The sequence below is a fragment of the Vitis vinifera genome, chromosome 17 (assembly GCF_030704535.1).
Source record: "Vitis vinifera cultivar Pinot Noir 40024 chromosome 17, ASM3070453v1".
NCBI classification, from domain to species: Eukaryota; Viridiplantae; Streptophyta; class Magnoliopsida; order Vitales; family Vitaceae; genus Vitis; species Vitis vinifera.
In genome coordinates this window covers 17900390-17926221 of record NC_081821.1, presented here as the reverse complement: position 1 = coordinate 17926221, position 25832 = coordinate 17900390, and the positions used below count along the sequence as shown (strand labels likewise).

The window sequence follows — 25832 nt, the reverse complement described above, 5'->3', positions numbered from 1 at the left end:
AATACAAGGTCTGCAAACCTGATATTTAGACAGCATACCTTCATGAACCGTCCATTTCCATCAATTAACTGAAAGTTCTAATCCCAAGGCAAAGGCTACTTGGAGATAATTCTGTATGCTGGTCTCTCAGACAAATTTTCTCCTGCAGCAACAGATTTAATTTCACAGATCTGAATATCACCACTCAAACAACGGCATGTAAGACAATTTAGCAGTGCTGAATGCTTAGGGCAATGACACAAAGTCCAGCCACATCATCCAGGACTACTGATGGAGAGCTAGAACTTCCTCTAGTGGGACTGTGTATGCATATATGCATAATACATGGACATACACTTGCACATACATATGCAAAATCAAGTTAATCTGAATTACCAAATTTCAGAATCTAAGTCCAACAAGATGCCACTTCATGCAAAAATGCTATAGATTAGGACTGTATTCATTCAGCTCAGCCCTCACACCCCTGCATTGGTAGGTCTAGCACAGGGTAATGGCCTTTTCTTATAAACTAGAAAACCTTTCAAACTTCTCCAAATCTCATTGAACTTTTTACTTGTCATGCTCAAAATTTTATGCTCCAAATGAACAATAATAAAATAATCATCATAATGATAATAATAATAATAATAATAATAATAATAATAATAATAATAATCTTGTTCTTGAAGTAGAAAGTGTTCCATCTATATAATAATCTTGTTCTTGAAGTAGAAAGTGTTCCATCTGTTCCTGAATAGTTTCTTTCAAAGGGGTTTCTTAATCTTGTTCCTGAAGTAGAAAGCATTCCATTTGTTCCTTAATAGTTTCTTTCAAAAGGGTTTGAGCTTCCTCCATGAATGTTTTGGTAGAAGATATGATTTCTTGGAACCGAGGTTTATTCGTTTTTTAAGTCATTACGTAACTCAACAAGAAATTTCCTTACCTGTACAATTTCTAATGAATCAAGATAACCATTTGTTCTAATATAAATAGTCATTATCTATTCTTCCACTGTAAGAGGGGATGATTGGGATTGTTTGAGCAATTCACGTAATTGTTGACCTCTTACCAATTGACTATGAGTAGCTTTATCAAGATCAAAAGCAAATTGTGCAAAGGCTTCTAATTCTGCAAATTGCGCCAATTCCAATTTTGATTTTCCAGCTACTTGTTTCATGGCTTTAATTTGAGCCGCAGATCCTACTCTAGAGACAAAAATAATGACATTAATGGCAGGCCTGATTCCTCAAAATAGTCACTAATTATTTTTGCATAGTCCTTATTTTCAGCCCATTTGAAGGCAAAAAAAAAAAAAAAATCAATCTCCAATCAATTTTCACGAGTATTAGTGATTGTGAATCTATTAAAAAGAAAAGGTGAAAGTTTGAAAGACACTCAGTTGATTAGAAAAATATTTCAATCTTTAGATTCAAACTTGAAATAGTTACTAATTATTTTTGCATAGTCCTTATTTTCAACCCGTTTGAAGAAAAAAAAAATCTTTGGGTTCGAGTTTAAAAAAGAATCAATCTCCAATCAATTTTCAAGAGTATTAGTTATTGTTAATCTATTAAAAAGAAATGGTGAAAGTTTGAATGACACTTGTGTGATTAAAAACATATTTTGGTCTTTAGATTCAAAGTTTGATTTGGTGATTGAAGAGACTAAAGATTTAGATTCTATAACTATCAATCAACTTATGGGGATCACTAAAGCCATAAAGAGAGATTAAAAATAAATAACTAAGAAAATTATATAAGTTCTTAAAAAAATGTTACTTTAAAAGAGAATGAAGAAAATTTTGGTAATGAAAAATAATCATAGACTTGGTCATGGACATGTCCATGGCTAAGGAAATAGAGGAAGAGATATTTTTAGTTCATCAAACAAGAAGGAATAAGTCAAAATTCATGTTCCTCAAAAGAATATGAGAGAAGTTGCAACCCAAGGCAAAATGAGAGGAGAAGATATGATAAGTTTCAAATTCAATGTTACAATTATTGTCAAAAGTATGATCATTGTGCTTATGAATGTAGAAGTGCTACTAACAATAGGGAAAGGAAGAACTATGTTGAAAAGAAGGATCAAGAAAAACCGGTTTTATTGTTGGCATATAAAAGAGAAAGTGACGAGAAAAATGCATATTATCTTGACACTAGAGCAAGCAACTATAAGTGTGAATTTGAAAATATGTTTGTGGAGCTTGATGAATCGAAGTGTGGCCATGTTACTTTTGAAGATATATCCGAAATACAAGTAGAAGGCCTTTAAGGTAAAATTTTGATTTTTTTTTTTTAAATGGAAGACATCAATTTATTTCAAATGTCTACTATATGCTTAACATGAAAACCAATATATTAAGCATGAGTTAATTCATAGAAAAGGATTATGATATTCACATGAAAAATCAAAGTCCCTTAATAAGAGATCAATATACCGACTTGATTGCTAATGTACTTATGATAAGAAATAGAATACATTCGTTGAACATTCAAACCAAAGTTGTAAAATGCCTAAAATATTATGTTAATGATTTCTCTTGGATTTTACACTTAAGTATTTGAGATCCTAAATGGTGAAAAGATTGCCCTCTATAAATCACTAGAATTAATTATGTGTAGGACATTTACTTTGAAAACATGCTTGAAAAGTTTTCCAAAGAAAGCAACTACAAAAACAAAAAAGCCTCTAGGACTCATTCATACCAATGTATGCAACCAATACATCCAAACTATTTTGATAAGAATAAATATATTTCTCTTTATTAATGATTTAAGTGAAAAAAATTAGGTGTATTTTTTTAAGAAAAAATCTAAAGTACTTAATGTTTTAACAAATTTAAAGTGCTTGTTGAAAATAAAAGTGGCTACAATATAAAGGCAACGAGATCGGATAGAGGAGGTGAACTCACATCAAAAGAATTTGAAGAATATTATGAAAATTATGAGATTCATTGACTCTTAATGGTTCCATATTCTCCACAATGAAATAAAGTAATTGAAAAGAAAAATAGAACCATTCTTGACATGGCCCAAAGTCTGTTGAAAAATAAGAAAATGCCTAAAGAGTTTTGGGTTGAAGGGGTTGATTGTGCGATCTATTCGTCAAACTATTCTCTTAATTGAAGTGCATAGAATAAGATACCACAACAATCTTGGAATAGAAGACAATCAGGTATTTCACATTTAAGAGTGTTTAGAAACATTGCATATTCATGTACTAAATAAAAAACAATCAAAGTTAGAAGACAAGAATGGAAAACATATTTTCATAGGATATGACTTGAGCTCTAAAGGCTAAAAGTTATACAATCTAATCAATGGAAATATCATCATTAACAGAAATATCAAGTTTAATGGAGTGGAGTATAGGATTAGAGTGCTCAAGAATGCAACTATGATACTCAGCTTTATGAAGAAGAAGAGCAAACAAGTGAAGCCTTACATCAGATCATTACTCTACCTTCATCACTACCTCCATCAACTCATGGAGTTCCAACATTATCATCTTAATTGTAAAATTCAAGTGAAAGGACACCATGTTTTAGGAGTCTACAAGAACTTCATGAGGAAACATAAAATCAAAATGATCTACTTTATTTTTTCATTTTGCAAATTGTGAGACAAATAGGTTTTGAATAAATAATGCAAGACAAAAAATGGAAAGGTACTATGAATGAGAAAATAAAAGTAACAAGGAAGAGTGACATAAGAGAATTACGATATCTTCTAAAAGGGAAAAAGACGATTGGAGTAAGATAGGTGTACAAGACAAAGAAAAATGCAAAAGGAGAAGTAGAGAGATACAAAGCAAGATTGGTAGCTACAGGCTATAAGGAACAACAAGTCATTGACAATGATGAGGTATTTGCTCTTGTTGCTCATTTAGAAACTATAAGATTAATTATCTCTTTAGCGGCTCAAAATAATTGGAGAATTTTTCAAATGGACGTGAAATCTAGTTTTTAGAATGGACATCTTGAAGAAGTGTATGTGGAACAACCCATTGGGTATGTGGCAAAAGGGCATGAGAATAAGGTTCTAAAATATGAATTAAAACAAACACTAAGAGCATGGAATAGTACAACTGAGAAATATTTTCAAGACAATCTTTACTCAATGCCCTCATGAACATGCTCTCCACATAAAGGTGAATTGAAAAAATGATATATTACTTGTTTGTTTGTGTGTGGATGATTTGATCTTCACTGGAAATAATCCAATAATATCTTATGAGTTCTTAGAAGTAATGACTTGAGAAATTTGAGATTACTTACATTGGTCTCTATGAGTGTTTAGCTAGGTTGACAATTTCAAACAAAAATTCTGAAGTGTCTCCTCACTTGGATATTCTAAATCCTTCCTTGGACTACTTAATGAAGATCAAGATGTTGAAAATGCTTAGAGGCCAAGGTATATAGTCAAGGGTGTAGGTGAATGTGAATCAACTGAGTTTCAAAATTGCTATTTTTTTTATTGAACTACTTTTTTTTTTTTAAAGAGTTAAGGAGGCCAGGTAGTAGGATTTTGACTAAGTGTTTTTGTGCCATGTTCTAGGATCAATCCAAATCTAAGTAAGATTGATCTATCTTTTGTTGGATCTTTTTTTAGTCGTCTAATCGAGGGTTCCCTTTCATATTTATCCTAAGTGTTTCCAGTTTAGGACAGAGAACACCAACATCCGTTTTTCACTCCCATTAAGCTCTCTCTCTTCAATCTAAATTGGAAATGTTTGTTTTTCAAGAAAATCCTCTTTCAACTTGATTTTCAAATTGTTTTTCAATTGGATTTTCTAAAAAATGGGCTGATTCATTTTTTCCATTCATTTCTCGTGTTCTTGTTGATTTGAGTTTGAGTGAAAACTCATTTTCTTCTTATGTAGATTCAAAAAGAGCCAATATAAAGCTTGGTGTGGACTTCAAGTGTGCTCCTAAAGAAGAAGGTGTGAAGCTGAAGTTGGAAGGTGCTAGTCAAGTAGTCCGTGAAGGATTGGTGGACTTGAGCTAGGTAAATCCTTGTACATATTGGTTGTTCTTCATAGTGGAAGTTTTTTATCGTTGCTAGGCCTATGGTTTTTTATCTATTAGAAGATTTTCCATGTAAAAATCTGGTGCTATTGTCTCTCTCTCTTCCTCATTCTTCTCATTTGTTCATTTTCATTTGTTGATCTCAATTCCATGCTTGGTTGTACATGTTGGATGGGTGAAAAATGAGCTAAAATAAGTTGAATTATTCTTTGGAAATCTTGGCTAATTTTCATTTTAATTTGATTATGATATCAAAGAGTAATTGGAGATGAGTTTTAAGTAGTTAATTGTTCTTATGAATTTTGGTTAGGGAGTGTTGATTCATTTGTAAATGAATTGCATTTATAAATTGTGAGGAGAGTGTTGTTTCATCCATACTTGCATATGATTTTTATTCTTTGTTGAAAAGTTGTTGGAAAGGAAGAATCTAAACTGTAAGAAATACTAAAGAAAGATAATAATGTTGGGGGACCTCTTGAATTTGTTTTAAAATGCCTATTCAACTCCCTCTAGGTGTAATCCATCATTGAGATTCACCCTCAATCTCATGTCATATTATCTTGACATAGAAGTGAAACAAACCGAAAAGAGTATTTTTATTTTTCAACAAATCCATGCGAAAGAAATTTTCAAGAAGTTTACCATGAATAGATGCAATCCATTAAACATACCAATAGAATGTGGAGCTAAATTGTCAAGACATAAAGAAGGAGAAAAGATGGATCCACACAATATAAAAGCTTAGTTGGAACCCTAAGCCACTTGACTATTAGTTGGAAGTACCAATAGTGACTCGCATGAAGACAACCAAAAGAATTCTTTATTGCATCAAAATACACTTAATTATAGTCTATATTACTCACCTTCTAATTATTTTGAGCTTGTTGGATATAATGATAGTGATTAGACAAAAACTTAGATTATTTAAAAAGCACCGCTGCCTTTATGTTTTTTATGAGAGATATCACATTTACTTGAACTTCAAAGAAGCAACCAATTATGATACTTTCAACTGTGGAATTTATTTCAACATCATGCATATGCCATGCAATTAAGGTCAAAAGTTTGTAAAAAAAGCCTTAATTTTCAAAAGTGGACCTCACAAAGATCTATGCAGACAACAAATCGGTGATTGCATTATAAAAAAATATAGATTTTTATTATAGAAGTAAAGCCATTGATACAAGATATCATTTTATTAGGGAGTGCATTATGAAAAAGGAAGTGCAATTAATTTTTCTAAAGTCTCATAATCACATTGTTGATATTTTTACAAAACCTCACAAGTTTGAAGATTTGAGTAGGCTAAAGATGCTAGTTAGAGTTACAAATCAGATTTAAGGAGACATGTTGGAAAGTAACCTTGAATTAGGAAGTTTCCAAAAAATTAGAAATTATTTTGGTTTATGAATGTTAGAATATTTTTATTTTGAGTGGTTAATTTAGTTTTAATATGTAAGTAGTTGAGTCCTACTAGGTTTCCATATTTTTTTATTAAAATTTCTATTTTGTTAGATGTGAGTATCTACAAATAAAAGGTTGCGTAGTAGTTCAACAAAAGTGGTGAAAGATATTTATTTTCTAAATTTTTCTCAATTATTTATCTCTCTTTACACAATTATTTGTCTATTTTTTCAACCCTATTACTCCAACAAAAGATTAGCTTGGTTTTAAATTAATGATTCAATTGATCAAATTAAATTACTACAGAAAATGTTTGCAAAATACTTTGAAAGAAAACTTTCCAAAATGGATGGATAAAACTCATTAGAAGGATCAATTTTTATTTAGTGTACTAAATGGAATCCATTAGACAGTACTCTAAAGTTTCCCATTCATAGTGATATGGAATAATCTATTAGGAATTTAACCACACAAGGGTTTCATATGTGTCTAAGCCAACTACTTATTAAAAAAAATATGTATCTAAGCCAACACTCCAGTTAATTTCTTTCCCTAGAAGGTAAATGTGAGTATGTGAGAGCATGCACATCTATTAGTATGAACCATCACCAACTTTGTAATTTCTCGATCAAAATGGAAAGTTACTTTTCTAAATCATTGCGTAACTTGATCTTTCTTTCTTGGTAACACAATTTATGTAATTTACAACATAGAATTCCACGTCCTATTCTATAATCTTTCTATCTCTCCAAGGAAGTAAAATAATAATAATAATGATAATGATGATGATGATTCATAGCATGTTTCAGTCACTCCAGTGGCTTTCATAATTTATAGAGCATAGGATAAAAGTATGGTTTGTTCTTACACTCAAAGGTCGCCCAGGAAGAGTAGTACGAAGAAGATGCAATAGATCGCCTTGGTTTTGCATCTTGAACATAAGGCAAGTGGAAGAGATCTGTAGTAGCATTACCCTTATTCAAGGATGTGTTGCATCCTGTGAATGGTGGTCCTTTTTCAGGTGGTGAAATCTTATTCAGATCTAAAGAACCCTGTTCAGAAATGATAAATCTTTAGATTATGACATAAAGAAATTGATCTAAAGAATTTGCCCAAACTACCATCAGTGATGATTTTCTAAGGGGAAAGAAAAAGAGATTAAAGAAAAGAATTCAAAGAGAATGGAGAACAAAAAAAGAATATGACGATTTCAGCCAAGGACTCCTTGAACATTGACCTGACATTATTGTTAGTTAATTATTAGAAAACAACCATATTAAGACAGCTAAAAATAACATATGACAATATACTAATACATAAGCACATTTGTTGGTTTCAAAAGCCCTTGGCACATAAACTTCCCTTTCTTCATCCAATTGTTACCTTAACAATATTAGAAGCATATCACAAACTTACTGAATATCAAACACAATGATAACATTTGTAAAAATTATTAATGTAGTTCTAATGCTGTCCTAACTTTAGGGAGAAAAAGAAATGAAAAATATTCCCATGGTCTCATATTGATGTAGAGAAAGCATGCACAAACAAAGAAGTGAGCTTAACCACTATTTAGTGCTCCATAACTATGGTTGAAGTTTGTGATAAAAGAAAGAAGTTAAGAACAATGTGAAAGGAATTCCACAGAAACACTAACAGATTCTTCACCTACATAGAATTTCCTTCAACAAATGAAAACCATATTCCTCAGAAGTTCATAGTACAGTACTTAACCACTAAACCCTAAAGATGGAAAAGGACCTGAAAAAGCTTAATTCTAAGAGTGTCAAATTTACTTGAGACTAATCATCCTGGTGTTTGATAAAATAAAACAAAACTTAGTAGGAAGCTCAAATTTATACTTCTTCCAAATCTTATGGGGAATATGTATGGGAGCACCTAACTTTGGTTGTCATATGACCCCTTCCATTCCACCAAAATCAGATGGAGTGATATCCTCAAACTGAAACCTAAATGGGAACTAAGGTTAATATTTGATACTTGATTCTTCAGGGCAGTTCAAATATTTCTTCAGAAATTAGCCTGCTGCCATTTTCCCAAGGAGGCCAGATAAACCCAAACTATACATTCCCTAACCAGCTGTCTCTTGGTGACTCAAAATATGAGAAAATGAACCAACTGAAAAATGAAAATGTCTAAACAAAGTTCCATCTTATGCCCATGCTAATAAGCATGAAATTCCACATCAAAGGAGTTACATCTGAAGGAATGTATAATACATAATTTCTATTTTATGCACAAAAGACACATGCAGGGATAAACCTCGATTAGGCTCCTTTTTGAAGCAGATGTCCTGTTAACTTTCATGAGAGCTATAACTCAAACTGTGGCTTAATTTAGGAAGGAGGTTTTGAAGATCAAAGCATGTTGCTTATGCTGAAAATGAGGAGGGTGTCCTGACGAAAGATGGCTTTAAAGAGAAGTTTGCATAGGAAACCCTACTTAACTTGAGAACCTAAAATTCTAGAGACTACAATTTAAGATTCAAATACACATGATCACAAACTTCAGGAAGAGTAATCAACTCTCAGGTTTCAGAACAAATTAAACATAGCAAAAAATTAATACTGACAGGTTCCAATTGAGAGGACATGACATAGAAGCAATGGAGGCATCACATCATTGGAGTGTCTGAATTTTTATGACCTAATTAAACATTATCTAACATAAGGGCTAAACGGAAAAATATGACAAATAAATTTCCACTACTGACAATACAATAATTATTAGCTGGGTTACAGTACCAATGATTTGAAGAGGTACATACAGTAAGAAATTGATCCTACCAGCCACTCTACAACCAAAACTGAATACTTAGACACCAAGAAATTGATCCTAGGCCCCCCAGAAATTTGGGAAAAAATCATATTAGAAAATATTTTTTTGCCCTCTAGTATAGACCATCATAAATGCATTAGGAGCCCCTAAATTTTGTTGGCCACCTCAACTGTCATTTTGAACATGGTCATGAAATAAACTGGGACCTAGGAAGTAAACAGGATCAGAGTGATTCAAAACTCCTAATGATATGTAGTTTTTTAATTCTAAGGGGTTAAGACTTCCCTAACATGTCTAAGATCCCAAAATTCTGTTTATGCAGTTCCCCTCATAGAAAAACTGAAGACCTGATAGAGATCTCAACAGCCATGTGCTTAAATCAGAGTTTATGGCCTATGGGGCTGCCAAAGGAGAAGCCCATGTTCAAGAATCGAGACTAATCTGAGGCATTTGGAGTTCTTAATTTTAGCCCCATTTTGTAGACCTTGACTTCTAGAAACAAGTTTTCAAGACCAATCACAACTTCTAATGATATTTGGATAGGCTCTCAAATGTGGGCCCTACAATTCTAACCAAGATTTATCCATTGTTTTGGAAGAGGAGGAGAGATCCCTACTTTTCCTCAAAAGCAATGTGGAAAATATATTTTTATTTATTTAAATTTCTAAAAATGTTAAGACTATCATCACCTTTAATAAAAACTTTTTTAAAATATAATTTATGTTAGTGCATTAGGCAATTTTGATTTAGGTGACAATTTTGTTCCATCCATCTTAGTTTAAGACTTTGCATACTTTCCTATGATTTATAGTCCTTTTGAAGATTCAAAGTTGTTGCAAAATTAACCCAAGATTAAACAGGTAAGTATGGTTAAGTTAACTTAGAATAATGATATAAAAGGTATGAAATAGACTTATATGGAAATTGAGAATTTAGAAAGGAAAATCTTTCCAAATTTTCTTCAAAAATTTGAAAAGGAATTTCATATAAGGATTTAAAAAGGAAAATGTTTCTAAATCTTTTTTAGCTTAAAAAAGAAAATCTTTCCAAATCTTTCTAAATAAGTTTCCTAAATTGTTTTTTAGTAAAATATGAAACTTTTCCAAATCTATCTAAAATTTCTTAAGTTTCCTAATTTTATTTTATTTTATTTTTTTGGAAAATATGATTTATAAATCAATGTCAAGTCCACTAGGTTTTGTCTAATATGTATCTATTGGGAGAGTTTTCTAAAGAACTCATGTCCCTAAGTTCAAGTCTAAGCAAGAATAGGATAGAATAGATAATCAAGGCAATGAAGTGAATGCTTGAACTCTATATAGCATATTTAATAGGGTTAGTCTTAATGGATTTCGAAGGATAGCCACATGTAAATGTGCTAGAGAAGATTGGGATATTCTTTCAATCACGCATGAGGGCACTTCAGCTATGAAGTTATTCAAGTTACAGATGCTCACTACCAAATTTGAGAACATAAGAACGAAAGAAGATGAGACATTTACTACTTTTTATTCAGAGTTAAGTGATACTGTCAATTCAAGTTTTAACTAGAGGGAGGAAATTCCTAATTCTAAAGTAGTAAGAAAATTTTTGAGACCTCTCCCTAAAAGGTTTAGACCAAAGGTTACTTCTATAGAGGAAAGCAAGAACAATGACTCTCTAAGAGTTTACAAACTTGTTGGCTCCCTTCAAACATATTAGATGCCCTTACCTAATTCTCAAAAGCCAAAGGAAACCACTTTTAAGGCTTCTAAGAATGAAAGAAAGAGTTGGTAATCAATCGCTTATGACTGTGGATGAAATGACCTTATTATCTAAAAGGCCCGAATATACTATGAGGATTTAGAAAAAACACTTTCAAAAATTAGACCCAAAGAAAGGAAAAAAGAATTGACAATTCCCTTAATGAAAAAGCAATATCTTATTTAAAGGGAAGACAATTGAATGTTTTAACTATAGTGAACTACAACATATGGCATTTGAATGTTCTAGTCCTAAAGATGTTAAAAAGACCATGCAAGTTACATGGAGTGATATAGAGTCAAGTGGCGGTGAGACCTCAAATCCTGGAGAAATCAAGTACAAGCAAAACGATCATCTAGCTTTCATGATATTGATTTTGATGATGATGTTTGTGCATTTCATGATATTGCTCTAGAATATCAAAAACTCTTAAATGAATATATAAAATTGAAAAAGGAAAGCATGCATAAGAATGATAAATATGATGAAAAATTTGTTTTGCATGTTTCTCTCAAAGATGAGAACAAGATGTTAAAGAATGAAAAAGAAAACTTTCTTAAGAAAATTAAATTCTAGAGGATGAACATAATTCTTTACTTGAGAAAAATAAAGCTCTATCTCCAGCAATTGAAAAACTTATAAAGGATTTTGTCTCTAAAAATGAAGTCTTCCATAGGACTAAGATGTTAAATGAAATCATTAGTAAAAGGAAGTCCATTGGAGATAATATCTATGAACTAATATTCACAGTTCCCATATGGGTGCTTCAAATTCATCTTTTAGAGTTGCTAAGACTAGACAAATTTGGCTTAGGAAAAATACCCTTGGTGAACTTCAAAGTAAAGGTTTTGTTTGCTCTTATTCTACTCCTTTAGATTCTCTTTGGATTTCACCTCCTAGGAAATCTTTTGGAATTTCCCCTTCTAAATTGGACATTTAGTTCCATAGCCTATTGTCACAAGATGTTTCAAATAACCCTCCCCATGGGCTTATATAGGAGGTGAGAAACTTCTAGAGTCCCTTGGAGACTCTACACTTAGCTACAAAGTGGAAGAGTATGGAAGCTTCTAGAGAGGGCTAGAGATGTCCACACATCTCTACACTTAGCTAGGAGAGCATTGGAATAGTGTGGGGTGTTCTAGAATCTTCAATAGACTAGTGTAGGAGCTTCTAGATTATTCTTGAGTTGTAAGGAACCCTCCAAGGTTCCAGAGAGTTCCATTGGTGCTTATAAATAGATGAGGACCTCATTTGGCCAAGGCACCACCCAAATCACTTCCTAACCAAGCAAGTGAGTTCCCAAAAGCACTTGTAAAGCTTCCTTTCAGTAATAAAAGCTTTCATTCTTTAAGAGTTGCCTACTACGCCTTCTAAAGCTTCCAAGTCGTGAGCATCTTAGCCTAGCAAACTAAGCATTATTGTGAGACACTAAAGCCTTTTGAAACATGAATCATACCGATTTTACCCAAGGCCTCTGATGTAGGACAACCCTAGGATGGTTGCCTATACTCAAAAGTAGGTGGGCTAGGGTTTCATTTTTAAGGTGTAAGGAGAGGAGCAAAGAATAAATTTTATAATAGAGAAAACATATAAGATAAGAAATAGAGAGAAAGAAGAAACAACGAAGAAAAGATCGAAAACCTTAAAGTCTCACTAAGGCCTTCTAGGAGTCTCACCTAAAAAAAAATCAATGTAATCTCACCATTGAGGATTGCAACACTTCCAATGAAAGAAAATATAATATTATTAATATCAATTTATACCTTTGATTTACATCAATTAGCCTATTTATAGGATTCTCTAAGCAATCCAAGGTCTATTAGGATTCTAATAACCTATTATGACTCTAATTCTAATTATAACATCCAAAGTCCATTGGGACTCTAATAACCTATCATGACTCAAATTCTAATTATATTATAACTTAACTAACCATTCTTAATTAGACTCCAACAAATACCCATCCTAATTCAATCCTAATTAATACTAATCCTACTTTAATTGAAACTAATACTAATTCCCTTTTTTGATAGATATCTTGGAGATTCATCCTCATCAATTCCCCCTGACTTGAAAAAAAAACTCAACCTCAAGTTTTAGTGATTTTCCACGATCAATTGAAATTCTGAGCAATGCCTTCCACCCTTTCTTTCTTCGTCGTCTCTTTACCATGCTAAGACAGGATCTCAAGATCTCTTGAACTTGTTCAATTTCATGCAAGACAAATACTAGACTTTGAAAACTTTTTGATGTTGTAAAACAAATTAATAATTCTCGAAATAATTATGTGTCTTCAACAAGCTTGTGGAGAGTTACTTCTCATACTTTTCTTGTAAACTGTCTTGCAGAAGAATAAGATTCTTGAATTCCCTATGTTCAAAAGAAATTTCAGCAGATTCTTCATGTTTGCCACTACTCAAGATAATGTTTGGCCTTGGGAAGTCAAACATCAGTTCTTTTGAAGCTTCTACAACTTCTTTGAGCTCTTTTACTGGTTGATCTAGGATCAGTTCCATCACCTCTTGCATTGCAGATTCATGATTGATGATTTCTTCTTCCTTACTAGTAACTTCGACTTGCTTTTTAATAGGAGTACTTGATGGCTCTTCTAGTTTCAAGGGTGTTAATTTTTCCTCTGGTTGCTTAAGTGGTGGAATTTCCTTCATTAGACGGAGGATCTTTTTACGCCCATCGAGCACAAGTGTGTAAGTGTTCTCATACCCATCATGTTGGACCCTTTCATAAAAAAGTCATGTTCTTCCAAGCATAATATGGGCAACTTTCATTGGCAAAACATCACACCATATTGATAACTCAAAATTATTACTAAAATTAAATGTCGCTAAACAATGAGAACTCACCAAAATAAATGTGTCATTTGCCCATGCTATTTGATAGGGATTTGGATGATCTTTTGTCTTTAGATTAAGCTTCTCAACAAGCTCCTCTAAAGCTAGATTGGAACAACTACCTCCATCAATAATCAAAGTACACAATCTCCCTTGGCAAGCAACACGAGTTCGGAAGATGCTAGTACGTCGCCAATCCTTCTCTTCGTTTAAGCTTGATATGTTCACTAATGGTTGCATAAAAAAGTTGTAGCCTTCAACCATGTTTGCATATGTTGCTCCACTCCTCAACTACATATGCCTTCAAGCCAAGAACTTTTGCTATGATACCAAAATTGATGTAGGACAACCCTAAAATGGTTGCCTATACTCAAAAGTAGGTGGGTTAGGGTTTTATTTTTAAGGTGTAAGGAGAGGAACAATGAATAAATTTTATGATAAAGAAAACATATAAGATAAGAAATAGAGAGAAAAAAGAAACAATGAAGAAAAGATCGAAAACCTTAAAGTCTCACTAAGGTCTTCTAGGAGTCTCACCTAGAAGAAAATCAATGGAATCTCACCATTGAGGATTGCAACACTTCCAATGAAAGAAAATATAATATTATTAATATCAATTTATTCCTTTAATTTACATCAATTAGCCTATTTATAGACTTCTCTAAGCAATCCAAGGTCTATTAGGATTCTAATAACCTATTATGACTCTAATTCCAATTATAACATCCAAAGTCTATTAAGACTCTAATAACCTATCATGACTCAAATTCTAATTATATTATAACTGAACTAGCTAATCCTAATTAGACTCCAACAAATACTCATCTTAATTCAATTATAATTAATATTAATCCTACTTTAATTGCAACTAATACTAATTCCCTTTCTTGATATATATCTTGGAGATTCATCCTCATCAACCTCACTCAAGTTACCATAGATTTGTGTGGGGATGGGGTCCCAGGTCCAATTCCATGTGCACAAAATGCCAATAAAATAAATAATCATTGTGATTTTGGACAAATTCTTAGTTTCAAATACAGAAACCAGCCTCTTATCTCTCGTACAACCTCATAGCAAGAACATAGGATCTCCTAATCTAATTTGATCTAAAGAACCCTCAATAGATTTCAAACAAAGTGTCTCATCCCTTAAACAACTTGAACTTCGAATATAATAAATAGGGGATCTTTGCAACTGTAACTACCTTATCAGCTAGCTCTTGCTAGACAATTGGCAAGGCTACCTTTTGACTCTGATAAACTACCCATGCTCAAATGATGACTATTGGAAGAAAGCAGGTTGCTGTTATCCAAAATGGGAATCTTACTTGAACAGACAGACATTTACTTCCCTTTTTTGGAAACAAGTTTAGACTATGACATATCAGGCCCTTCAAAAAATAAATTGCATTGATAAATGACTGCAAAATAAAGAGCAAATCTTGGAAAATATTTTGGACAAAATAATATAACGTTAATGAGAGGTGTGTATATTCACACACATACATTCATGTATTTATGTAAACATATATATATATGCAGACCCTCATGGATAAATATATATTGGCATACATTTGTATATGTATGCATCATGAATATATGTAAATGCGTACTTATGTATGCATGTATTCCTACTCATTGAATATTTATGTTATAGATTTGATAAAGAATGTGAAATGTAAGGACTGATCATAAATATCCCTGCAAGTATTAACCAATGCTGAAATTCCTCAATCAAGCATAAAAGAAGAAAATAATGAAATTCAAACTTTACCCATCGGGTTCTTCCTGCTGGAGGAGCAATTTGAGCTATATGGTTAGTAAAAATTTCTTCCTCAAGAGACAATTTCCTTGTTTTACTACGAATCCCACTTCTAGTTCCACTTTCCATTGACTTGTGGAAATTACTACTCTTTTCACTTGGCTTTGTAGTTGGTTGTGTTGCTTTCTTTGAAACCCATTTTTTCTCCACATACCTGAAAATTCCCATGTAAACATCTAATAACCAAAAGGAGAAAGAAAGAAAGTTCCCAATTAGAAAAGATAGTCCGTAGTAAACTACAGTAAATTACTTGGCGCGGATAAATCTCTCATTCTCACTTCTGTCATAATTGGGCGGCAGATTCGCTTCCCAATAATCGTTAGACCTCTCATTACCCATTGCTACACCACAAGAACACAAATCAAGTATGATTGGCATCTTGACAATACAGTATAAAGATGATTGAACAAGAAGCAAAGTAAACACCCAACAAATCTTTCTTAACAGCAATCATTATATGTTCTGTTAGCAATCTGAAAATGTTAAGTGGCTAAGATGAAAAGCATCCATAAATATGAATCAATTTAGTAAGAATATCATATGAGGACCACCATTCTTTTGATCACACCACAAATCTCATAATACTATAGGCTAACCACTCATATGCTCAGGAAAATGGAACTTTAATAACAAGATTAGAAGATTGAACCATATTCTTACACTGCATGAAAGCAACCTGCTCTGGTAGCCATGTATCCAAAGTAGTGGACCGTACCTATAGTGTTAAATCAGAAAAGTTATGCCATCTCTAAATATTACAATTGTAATAATATAATAGTGGTATGACCATGTGTAAAGAAGAAAATGGAATTTGTGAGTGTTTTAGGTAGGTTGGTAATTCTAAACAAAATTCCTAACTGTCTCCTAATTCGGTTTTTTCAAATCCTTCTTCAGACTACTTACCTAGTGAAGATCATGTTGTTGAATTTGCTAAGGAACCAAGGTATGTAGTTGAGGTTGGAGTTGGATGAAATTGAATCAACCATGTCTTTTAAATTGTTGTTTTTCTTAAAATATTTTTTTAAGGAGTTAGGGAGGCCTGGGAAGCATTTTTTTTACTAAGTGTTTAAATGCCTTGTTCTAGTATCAATCCAGTTTTAGGTCAAATCAATCCAAGTTGCACTTTCTTGATGTTATTTCATCTGTTGGATCAAGGGTTTCTTTCAACTTAAAAACTAAAAAATATTGCTTCCAAAAATAAAGAGAGAGAGAGAGAGAGAGATTAGCAATCATTTCCCCCTTTGTGCACTCTTTTCTTACCAAATCGAGGGTGTTTGGTTGCCGAGAAAACCCCATTTTCTTTCTGATTTTCAAGCTGTTTTCCAACAGATTTTCTAGAGAAAAAATGGGTTGATTTTTCCATTCATTCATATCTCAATTTCTAATCTATTTGGGTTTGGGTGAAAACCCATTTTCTTCTTAATTGAGCTTCAAGAAGAGGCTAAGATCAAGCTTGGTGAGGATGTCAAGCATGTTCCGAAAGATGAAGAATACGGCTGAAGTGAGAAGATGTTGGTCAAGTAGTCCGTGAAGGATTAGAGGACTTGAGCTAGGTACATCCTTGTACACATTGCTTATTCTTCATAGTGGAATTTTTTATCGGTGGTAGGCTCATGATTTTTTATCTCTTCGGAGATTTTTTACGTAAATTCTGGTGTCATTATCTCTCTCTCTCTTATTCTAGTCCTTAATTTATTTTCAGTCTTAGTTTTCATATATTACTTGGGCATACAAGTCGAATGGAAGAACAATGAGAAAATAGGTGTGATTTTCTTTGGAGATATTGGATATTTTTTTCTGTTTATTTTGATATAGTTATTCAAAAGAAATTGAAAATTGTGTTAATGAGAAATTGTTCTTATGAACCATGATGGAGAGTGTTCAAGCATTTGCATGTGACTTGCATTTGAAATTTATTGAGAAAGTGTTGTTGTATTCATAATTGCATGTGACTTTCACTCTTTGTTGGAAAGCATATGAAGAGAAGAACAAAATTATGAAAAATTCAAATGTTAGATGGTATGTGTTGGGGATCCTCTTGAATTAGTTTAAAAACATCTATTCATCCTCCCTCTAGGTGTAGTACATCATTAAAATTCATCTTCAGAATTAATTAAAAAAATGATATCATCACTTAAGACAACAAATGAAAAAATAAATATGAGAGAAAATTCTTGGTGATCTCATCACTATAGGAGCGAATATTAAATGGCAGGAATTAACAACATATACCTTTGAGATATGTACTCCAAGACTCCTATGGATTCCTGAACATTGCATGCATATAAATATTCCAAGGTTTACACTTGCCCATCGTGGAGCCCTGAAACAAATGCACGGACAATGCAAGACAAATTATATAAGAAAATATATTTTAAAATGGACAACTCAAAAAAACACATCAATATATATACCTCAAAGTAAAACTTACTCAAATGTAGAAACCCAACTCCAAAGCCTTAAGTTAGGATTTCATCAAATAAGCAAATTTTTTAAACAAAACTAACACAATCCTAGATAAGAAAGATGATCATAACGTGGCCCCTTCCTCATCTACTAAGACAAATGTGAGTCTAGATGCTAGATTATGGTCCAATTTGGATGGAAAATAAAATCCCATTCAAAATCACAATTAAGATATCTTAACTCATACAATTTTAATGATGGTTGATCTATGATAAAAAAGATGGACTAGGGCTTCAATTTTTTAAGATGTAAGAAGGCGAAAAAGAATAAAATTATAGCAATGGAAAAAAAGGAAAACAAAAAAAAAAAAAAAAAAAGGGAAAAGGTAAAGAAGGAAGATAGAAAACCTTAAAATTTCATTAAGGCCTTTGATAGAGTCTCACTAAGGTCTTTTAAGAGTCTCACTTAAAAGAAAAGCAATGGAGTCTCACCATTGAAAGATACAAAGTTTGCAAAATTAGAATCATTCATCATTAATAATCTATTAATCATGTTTTAAATTAATTAGTCTTATTTATAAGCTTTAGAAAACCTTAGAAGCTAAATAAAACCATGAAAAAAGAAACTTAACCTATGCAATAACTTGTCAAGATTTCATATTTCTTTTCTAAAACTCCTATCCAAATAATGGAATTAAAAAAAAGATAGAAACCTTTTTTTTTAAGAATTGAAACTTACTTTTATAGAAACTTCTTGCAATATAATGTTCTAATAAAGAAAATTATTTAGATTCTAAAAAGGAATCAAATAAAAACAATAGAAAAAAATTTAGAAATTTAGAAACTTCTTTAAGGGAGAAATTTCCTATTAAAAAAAAGAACAACTTCCAAATTTTAAATGAAATTTAAATACCAACTACTAAGTAACTATGACTCTAAAGAAGCTAAAAAAAAATTGCAAAATTAACAAAATACACTTGATAGAGTAATTTAAGATTTATTTATTTCCTTTTTTTCTTATCTTGACTATATCATGGAGATCCATCCTCATCAGTAGGTGTCTATCAAAACATCTTTGCTTGATATAAATTATTGGGCTATTCTCTTAAAAACTAAAGTTTGTGGGCAAGTGGCTGTCAAACATGGTAAAGGTTGGTTCTTCGAGACCTTCGTTACAACCTTCATCAATCGTGGGAAGAAGGTGCGAACATTATACAAGCAATAGGCTTTTCTTAACTATGTAGATGTATTTTAAAGTCACGAAGGCTCATTTGGTTTAAAGAGGATAATATTTATATGGAAGGGAGTAGGTTGTCACAAATAGTATCAAAGTCGATCCCCAACCTTAGTGGGGGATACTATTTGTTTAGCTCCACAATTCCATAGGACATGTGATTACTACTCAAAAAGAGCATATTTTAGATGATAATTCTCATAAGTTTTACATCTTTTGAGTAGTAATTATGTCCAAAATATCTAATTAATATGTTGTCGTCCTTACAAGAGTTACTAAAAAGTTTTATGAATTTTTGGAATCATTTCAAGATATGATTTTGATAAATTGGTGACAAAAGAGATGAATAGAATTGAAGAGAACAAATAATGTTGATGATGATCCAAATGCACAATTGGAAGTAATGCAATTGGTTTGGATCGGGATTTGGGCTAATTTGAGGTAGTTAATGTGAAATCAAAAGAAGGAAATGGAAGAAATGACAAAGAGGAGCTCAAAAACCAAATGTTGCATATTCGCATGATCATGCGAAAATTTCGCATGATTGTGTGAATTAGACCAGAGAAGGGATTTCTGTTGCAGGCTAAGAAAGATGTGTAAGTTGATTTCGCATGAACATGCGAAAATTTCGCAAAGCCATACGAAATGGTCCAAAAAGCTGCTGCTGTTGCTCCACTGATTTTGTACAACAATGTGAAATTGATTTTCTTCTTGCGAAACAGTTATTTTGCTGCTAAACTTTAGATTGTTGAATGGAGAAGGTCTTGAAAGACCTTTTAAATGATGTCAAGTATCCACTTGACCTTGACATATAAATAGGAACTTGAATCTCTCATTAAAGAGCCTTTTGACACTTTTGATTGTAGATTTTTTTAGAAACTCTTTCTCTCAATAGAATTCTCTATTTTATTTCATTTTCTCACTAGCTAAACATGCCTTGTGAGACCAAATCTCCAAGCATGAGTGGCTAAATCTCGTTTTTCTCAAAGGAAGGAGGATTTAGAGGTGAATTAGAGAAATGAGCTTTAATTGTTAAGGTAATTTGATCCAATTGATTAATTAATTGAATTTTAGGGATTTTTCTCTTCAAATTATCGTGAATGACTACTACAATGCAAACTAAGTAGATTCATTAAATTCTTAAAGCTAGATTTAATGAGATTGAATAGTTGCATTGCGTAAATCATTGGAAGATAATTTAAGATATATTGAATATATGTTTTAAATTGATCTCTTAGATTAAACAACCTAATTTGAAGAGAAATTAGATTTAGACTTAGAGCTAAATAAAAAATTGGTTTAGATGAGAATTTAGATTTTCAATCTAACTTGATGAAAAATTGATCTCAATGTCTATTCATCATAGAAATTGTTTTCTAGAAAATCCTAACTCTGAGAATTTCTTTTCCTTATTAACTTTCTCTAGTTTTACATCTTATTGTTCCTCTCAATTTGAAACCATTGTTATTTTGAATTTTCATTATTAATTGTAAATCCAATTTAACTTGATCATAATAATTTCTTTTCCCCTCATTCAAGCCTTAATTATCGGAAATAATCCATCCATAGTTGTGAAAGGCACACCTAGGCTCCAGGCGGCATGACGCCACCGTTCGGCGCCTCACCTAAAGGTAGGCGACGCCCCTTCACGAAGGCGATCGCCTCCAGCAAGGTGCAACACGGTCCACAGGTGCAGACGTCGTTTAGTCCCTGATCTTTTAAAAGAGTAGGGTCCAAAACGACATTGTTTTGAGCATTTTTAAAAAGGGTCAAAACAACGTCGTTTTGGCCCTTCTTATTTTAAAAAGAATAGGCCAAAACGACGCCGTTTTGGCCTTGTTTTCCCTTCCACCCCCCTTTTCTGGTTGTTTTCAACCCGACAACTCTCCCAAATTTTGGCCTAGCCTCAGCCGTGTAGTGGGGAAGTGAATAAGACGAAGAAGAGGAGGAAAAATAGAGGAAAAATAGGAGAAAAATAGAGGAAAAATATATGTAAATTAGGGTGTGCCTCACCTCATTAAAGCCTGCGCCTCAGGCTCCAGAACTACTTTGCGCCTTGATGTGCCTTGAGCCTTTTAAAACTATGAATCCATCCCAATGGACTACACCTAAGACTACTATACTATCGTAACTTCTGCTAAAAACCCTTTTTGATCGGGTAAGAGTTACTTTAGCATAGTTGAATTAAGTTATAAATTTTGTTTTGATGCAATAAACAACGAAAAATCAATCAATCAACACAATAAGGATACCAATTTGCATTTTTATTTATTTACTTTATTTATTATTATTATTATTTATTTATTTATTTGGGTGGGGGGTTGAATGTTGATTGCAATATCCTACTTTGATTAGGAAAAGAAATTTCTAACCTATATATGTAGTGACCTTTGCATGTTGTTATAACCTTTGAGCACTATTGCAAGTGGATTAACATTACATCAAAATTGTGGTGAGAAGGTGGCCCTCTAAAAAGCCATATATTACATGTTTTAACAAGCTGAGCAACTATTCCATCTCGTCCTAGACCTAGCCCAGCCAAGATGGACTTTGACCAATTCAATATGGGTAAGATCAAGTTCCGGAAAACTTTCAAATATAGGTTGCACTAGGCACTAAGTGGGCCTAACAAAGTCAAAGCAAGATAAGGTTCCATGATGTAGGTTGTGCTCCGACAAGATGGAAAAATTTATGCTCTAAATCTAATTATTTAGCAGGCCCAACTAGGTGGACAAAAAGAATAATATGGCACCTTGGTTCCTGACATCTTTTAATTTTGCAAGAGAAACTTGATTTGTCTCAGTGGTTCATAGATAAGTACACTTTTCTTGATTTTATTTTTTATATTTAGTGGAATTTGCAATGCTTAGCTACAAGGATTTATAATTGCAAATAAGAGTTCTTTGGATTTGATCTTCAAAATCATGGGTTATAATTAGTTACATTTGGCTAATTATATTGCGTAATAAGATATCTTGCATGCCTCTCTCTACCTATGATACAAGTACTTCATGTCAAAGGGCTTAAGGTCCAAATATGTTGGGAAGTTTAAGTAAAAACTAAATGTAAATTTAAAAATTGTAAATATAGCCTGCCAATAACTTATTGTATGTATCATTTGGAACCTAAAACTTGGCTTCAATTGGAGTCACCAAGTATGCAAATCTTAAGAGGCACCTAGTACCAAGATAAGCCTCTATATATTGTCTTCAACTTTTCTTCTTAATCTTCATGAAAATAACTCATAAATATATTGCAGTGAAATTGTCAAAGTCCAATCGTCGAGGCAGGTGACTGTGTAAGCTCAAGTTTCTTACTTACAATCTGAATAACTTATAAATGAAGAAACTCTGGTCCAAATAACTTAGTAATCTAAATTTTGCAATAAAAGAACTTATTTGAGAGGGTCCTTATTAAATGATTAACACCTCTTCTTTCTTCCATTGAACACTTGGATGCTTTTCCCAAAGCCATAACGACATAATTTTTTATTCATCATCATCATCGGCAGCATTATCACCATCATCATTTTTTCTTAATATACACCACCACTTTCCATGAAAAGCATCTCTTAAGCTTAGGATTTCAAATATGTATTAGCTGCATGTTGAACCACTGCAATGAAACCTCATGGATTTAATTCTTCTAAACTTTCAATTTCCTTCTCTTGCAAATTCTAGGAAGTATTCACTAGTAGAAATTAATATTGTTTTCAAAAAATGTTCTCAATTTTTTAAAAATAATGGAAAACATGTTTCTTTTTAAATCATTTTCAACATCAAAAAACTTGCACTTTTTAAAAACATAAAATTTGAAATTTCCCAAATGTCATCTATTTTTAGAAAATGTTTCCAAAAGAATTTCAAACAATGAATAACCAAACATTTTTTCTAAGTCCTATTTTAAATTTTTACATTTTGAAAAACAGTTCTTACTTCCACTGAACATACATTCCAATCACCAAAACTTTAGCTTTTACTCTTATCCTTTAACCTCTAAGCCTACTACACCTAACATCTGTGCATTATAACTTTGAACGGATCCCTAAGCTTAGGGCCTTTCCATTCTATCAACCCCTCAAAATCCTTGCTTACACTTTTGTTAGGCCCATAAACCCTACCCTTTTCTGTTCAGCCCAGCACATAAAAACTTTAGCTGCCTCTCTTACTTCCAAAGGAGGCGTATTTAGATTATGATGGCATGCCCAACCCACCTAAGAGATCAGGATGACAAGTCTACCCCTCCTAAGAGCCTACTGCCCTAGCATCGACATAATCATTTAAAAGGTATAGTGAACATCCAAAAAATGTTTACAAGTGGCTTACCCTCAAGCAAATCCAAGTAAAATATATAAAGTAAATGTTTGACTTGACAACAGAATAGATACTAGGAATACTGGTTTGAAAACAATGAAATATTACTTAAATATTAATCACACATTTCTATTACATTCATAGAATAAAACATCACAAATTCCAGAACATTAAGCAATGACTGCAAAATAAGAAACCATTATGGCAGTTCATCAATAGTCATCAGTGACCAATCCCCAATGCAGCTTCTTGCACATAAAGGTTTTGAATGGTTATAGCAAAATCCAACCATAATACCAGTTTCCTTTAGTATTTATTACTAATAGTAAACTCTTCCCTTTTTCCTTTTTTTTTTTTTTTTTTGATTGAAGTAAGCTAATATGCAATGGGATCATCAAGCCACACATCATAAATAGGTTCAGAAACTGCATACTTGCTTCGACAATCTGCACATTCCCTATTCTCCGGCTGCTTGAGAAGACCCTCCAATATCTGTACAAAACAGGAGCCACTTTGCCATTGGATTTAACATCTAAGTACAATACTCATAATAAATAATAAAATAAAGAATGAAACTTTAGGAAATAAAATAAAATGTGTAAATCTGGTATGCATTATGGACCCATATCCTAACAGTTAAAGTTTTTAGGCCAATCAATAAAAAAAATTGCAAAGACCAAACCAAACAATTGAAACAAATAAATATGGAGATTTCACAACTAGCAGCATCTGTCCATCACTCATCAAATGTAGATGTTACACCAAAGTATCAAGACTTGAACACAAGTTACATACACCCAAAAGTTCAAACACACATGGATACATATGTATACAACTATATAAAATATTGAGAGCTTAAGGATTTATTGGAGGGGCTAGAAAATCGAAAGTAAAATGAGTTAAGGAGATTCTCAGTTGTGTTGAATTGGATGCAGCCAGAAGAAGGGCTTTGAGAAAATGCTCATTTTAAAAAGTGAAAGGGCATCAAGGAATCACTTTGAAGATATATGTATTTCTATGAGTGTGCTTTCACTAATTTGTTAACCAAGTTATTGGCATGGACTACGTGTTATAGAAAGACAATAACCAAACCTTTTGAATCTCAATAGGAAGTTAGCAACGAAACAAGCATGGAAAAATGAGTTATTATATTTAGAATTTGTATATCAATGAATAAAAGTTCACAGAAAAAAAAAAATGATTTTCAATGTGTTCTCTAATGAGGAAACTAACACTAGTTATCCTAGTTACTATAAGTCAATTGAGAAAGGAAAAAAGAAAAACATTATAGAAAAATAGCTCAGATTATTCTTTGACTTTTGGAAATTAAGGCCAAGATTTTTTCCTAATTTAAACATAATATTTTTTTTGCAGTTAAGGATAGGATTAGAATTAGGAAAATAAAGATTATTCGTTAATGTATTTTCATGTATATTACAACTAATTTCTAGGAGTTCCAGTTGTACATATTTTTTCTTTTTCCTATATATTTTGTATCTATTCATATTGTAAAGAATCATAAAAAGGAGTCGGTTCCTTAATGAATTTTTTCTATTCTCTTCTGTTTTTCATCAAAAAAAAAAAAAAAAAAACAACAACAACAAAGACTATCATCAAGTGTTTGTTTTTCATCCATACTTGATGTTACCCATTCATATTAGCTCCACTCATTGGTGTTTTTTTTTTTTTATATATATTGCAATATTATTTTTATCCTGTTTCACGTTTTTTTGTTGATCGTTTTTTTTTTTTTTTTTCTCTTTTGTTAAGGAGTATTACAGCCTAATTCAACCCTATTTTTCCCCCTTATCTTGCTTTTCTAAACATGGTAGAACCTCCACAAACCCTTAAACTCCCTCACATAATGATAATCTTACCATTGTGAAATTGAATGGAAAAAACTTCATGGAGTGGTCTCAGTCAGCCAAAATCTCTTTGATGGGAAAAGGGAAATTTAAGTATGTTAATGCTACCTTACTTACCCCAACAGTCACAAACCTAACTTATGAAGTTTGGGAAATTAAGAATTCCTTATGTCTTGGTTACTGCATTCGATGCAACCAGAGATAAGTAGAACTTATCTTCTTCTCCCTACAACACGTGATATCTCGACGATAGCTAGGGTTTGGTGAAGCTACCAAAAGGAAAGTCTCATATTGGATGTAAATGGATTTTTTTCGATGAAGCACAAACTAGATGAGACTATTGATTGATTGAAGGCAAGATTAGTGGCAAAAGGATACACCTAGACAT

At 32.3% G+C, this 25832-nt stretch overlaps 1 protein-coding gene across 4 annotated transcripts in view; it reads right to left on the bottom strand.

Annotated features, from left to right (window-relative positions):
- LOC100266762 (probable ADP-ribosylation factor GTPase-activating protein AGD15) overlaps positions 1–25832 on the bottom strand; it is a 51164-nt gene that overhangs the window by 4845 nt on the left and 20487 nt on the right. For 2 of the 4 annotated variants that reach the window (XM_019226704.2, XM_059734105.1), the window contains exons 2-8: positions 24013–24071; positions 17860–17950; positions 16288–16342; positions 15878–15968; positions 15580–15781; positions 7281–7464; positions 19–142 (exon numbers count right to left, since the gene is read on the bottom strand). In XM_019226704.2, coding sequence (XP_019082249.1) covers positions 141–142; positions 7281–7464; positions 15580–15781; positions 15878–15968; positions 16288–16342; positions 17860–17950; positions 24013–24071 — 684 coding nt within the window. In that variant the 3' untranslated portion in view covers positions 19–140. The remainder of the gene's footprint in view (positions 1–18; positions 143–7280; positions 7465–15579; positions 15782–15877; positions 15969–16287; positions 16343–17859; positions 17951–24012; positions 24072–25832) is intronic. The other 2 variants (XM_019226703.2, XM_010665619.3) reach the window with 1 other exon arrangement.